Here is a 2,825-nt window from a genome sequence, read left to right as displayed (position 1 = left end):
TTAAAATATAAACTAGCTTTCTTAGCATATATATAAAAGCTAGGTGTTAATTTTTTTTTTTTTTTTTTTTTTTATATATACATATAAACTAGCCATTTTTGTGAATTAACAATATCATAAAAGTTTATCCATATATATATATATATATATATGTGTGTAAAACAAATCAATACAAATGTTTGATTATAATTAAAAATAATAAAACAAAAATTAATGTCGTAAGGTATGAAACACATTTTTTTGCTATTTTATCATTTTCTCTTTTTTCTATAATTTTCAATTTGTTTATTCCTTTTTCACTTTTGTCCAAGGATGCTTCCATATTATAATCGATTTGATCTAATAAGGATCCTTGATCAACTAACATAACTGATAATTCTTTAAATATTGTGTGAAGATCTACTACAGTATCAGCAATTTTTTTCAGGTCACTATTCCTTTTGTTTATATTAACTGATGAGTGTTGTTGTTCTTCTTGTTGATAAAGTAATTCATTTTGATCATTGAAGTTTTGATATTGTTGAAGGTCATCATATGCATTAGACATTTTTTTAAATTCTTTTATATAACTTTTTTGATTTTTATGAAATGTTTGTGATAATGATTGTAGCTGAGAAAGTAAGCTACTTTTAGCATTATTCTTAAGTTTTTCAATTATATTATTTTTATCTTTATCATAATCTTTTGAGGAGATACTTTGAATTTTTTGTTCACAATTTTTTATTAAAAATGTTATGTTTGAGGATAGTTGTGTTATATTTTCTGTAAGTGTTTCATCATTATTTAAAGCATTTAAAAGTTTATTTTTTTGTAATTTTTGAAGTTGTATTAATTTTGTTTTCATATTATTTATATCTTCTGAACATTCTTCAATTTTTTCTATCCAATAAGGAGGTAACATGCTTTGTTCTTGCATTTCCAAATCTTCATTTTCATTTAATAAATTTTCTTTTCCTGTATCTTCATCTTCATCTAATTTTTCATATGCTCTTAATTTAAATCTGTTTTTTTTCTTTTTTATTTCTCTCCTATAATCGAAATATGTATTTGTAATATTTCTATATATAACTTCCATTCTTACTTTATCCTTATTCTTTATAATATATATATATATATATATATATATATATATATATATATGTATTAATAATATAATAGTACTTTCACTGTAAATTTATTTGTTTTATTATTATAATATATGTATTATTACAATTTTTACACCTATTTTTTTGAATATATTACGTGTATTCGACTATGTTTCATCATTTATTTTATATTTTGTAAAAGATATAAATCATATATATGAATTAAATATATATAAAATTTTATTTTATTTTATTTTAATTTTTATTTATTTATTTATTATTTTTTTTTTTTTTAATGCATATATTTCTCACATAATTATCATAACAATATTGATATATAAAATATACGTATATTTATTTTCCGTATTTATTTGTTATTTTTTTTATTTTTTTTTTTTCTCGTACAGTAAACATATGAAGGATGCACATTTTCATCTTAAAAAAAATAATTATGTTCAAATATATTTTATTAATGTATGATATTTTTTTCTTTTACAATTGAGCACATTTTGTATGAAAATATATTTTACCCTGTTTTGAATATTAATTTAAACAACCATCATAAAGAAATAAAATAAAATAAATAAATCCATACATATATACATAATATATATATATATATATATATATTTCATCAGGATAATCATTGATAAAAATAAATTTTTGTATTATAAAATGATTTGAGAGAAAAAAAAAAAAAATGGACATATATATATTTTTAATCCAAAGGATGAAATAATTGAACTTTGGAATAAATACAAGTACAATTAAATATTATAATTTTAATAATACACCATTTTACTATTTATTAAAAATTAGAAGTATTGAGGATGTATTTTAATATTGTAATTTTTGACATATGAAATATTCAACTTAAAGGAACACATTATTACCTTTTTTAACACACAAATAAATGTATTATATATATAGTATGATTTTTTCATGTATACATATTCAAATGTAACCTTTTTTATATATTCTTATGGAATATTCACATTCATAAGTAATTTCCATCATATTTGATTCTATAGAGATATTAATTTATTTTAATTATTTTAGTTTTTTTTTTTTTTTTACACACTACATACAAGAAAAAATAATTAAAATAAAGTGAATGTATTAGGAAGATAATTACATTCCTATAAATATTAAAAATTACATTATATATATATATATATATATATATATTATTGTCTTTTTATGTTTTTTTTCTTTTTAATTTTTAATTTTCAATATATATATATTTATTTTTTTATTTAAAAAAACGAAGGAAATTTTTTTAATTTATTATTCATATTGTTTTGTTTTCGTAAAGGATGCAATTTATTTCCAAAAGGATGAAAAGAAAAAAAGTAAATAAAAAAAAATAATAAAAATAAATAAATAAATAAATAAATAAGGGATAGCACTTTGTTATTATTATATTTTTTTATTTAACCATACGACAACATTTTTTACAATTAAATACATGTAATGTGTTATATGTATTAATTTTTCAATCCAAATATATATGTATAAGTATACTTATTCTTATAACACATATATATGAAATATTTTGAATGTATAAAGAAATTTTAAAATATTATAATATTTAAATATTAAAAAATTTAGAATGCTAATAATCTAAAGAATAGTAAATAAAAAAAAAAAAAAAAAAAGAAAAAAAAAAATGGAAAAGTAAAATATATAATTTTATATATAAATTTTTATATAAAATATAAATATGTATTAATAGGTAAA

General features: G+C 17.0%; 1 protein-coding gene across 1 annotated transcript; it reads right to left on the bottom strand.

The window, feature by feature from the left end:
* Window positions 1-166: 166 nt before the first annotated feature.
* On the bottom strand, window positions 167-1,075 carry PRSY57_1242400 (syntaxin, Qa-SNARE family; the record flags this gene model as incomplete). Its single annotated transcript, XM_020115099.1, has 1 exon — window positions 167-1,075. The coding sequence occupies one exon, from the start codon at window positions 1,073-1,075 to the stop codon at window positions 167-169; it is 909 nt and encodes a 302-aa protein (XP_019970252.1).
* Window positions 1,076-2,825: the final 1,750 nt, after the last annotated feature.

The sequence above is a fragment of the Plasmodium reichenowi genome, chromosome 12, assembly GCF_001601855.1.
Source record: "Plasmodium reichenowi strain SY57 chromosome 12, whole genome shotgun sequence".
Taxonomy (NCBI): Eukaryota; Apicomplexa; class Aconoidasida; order Haemosporida; family Plasmodiidae; genus Plasmodium; species Plasmodium reichenowi.
The sequence above is the reverse complement of the archived record's forward strand: the minus strand, read 5'-3'. Positions and strand labels throughout refer to the sequence as shown.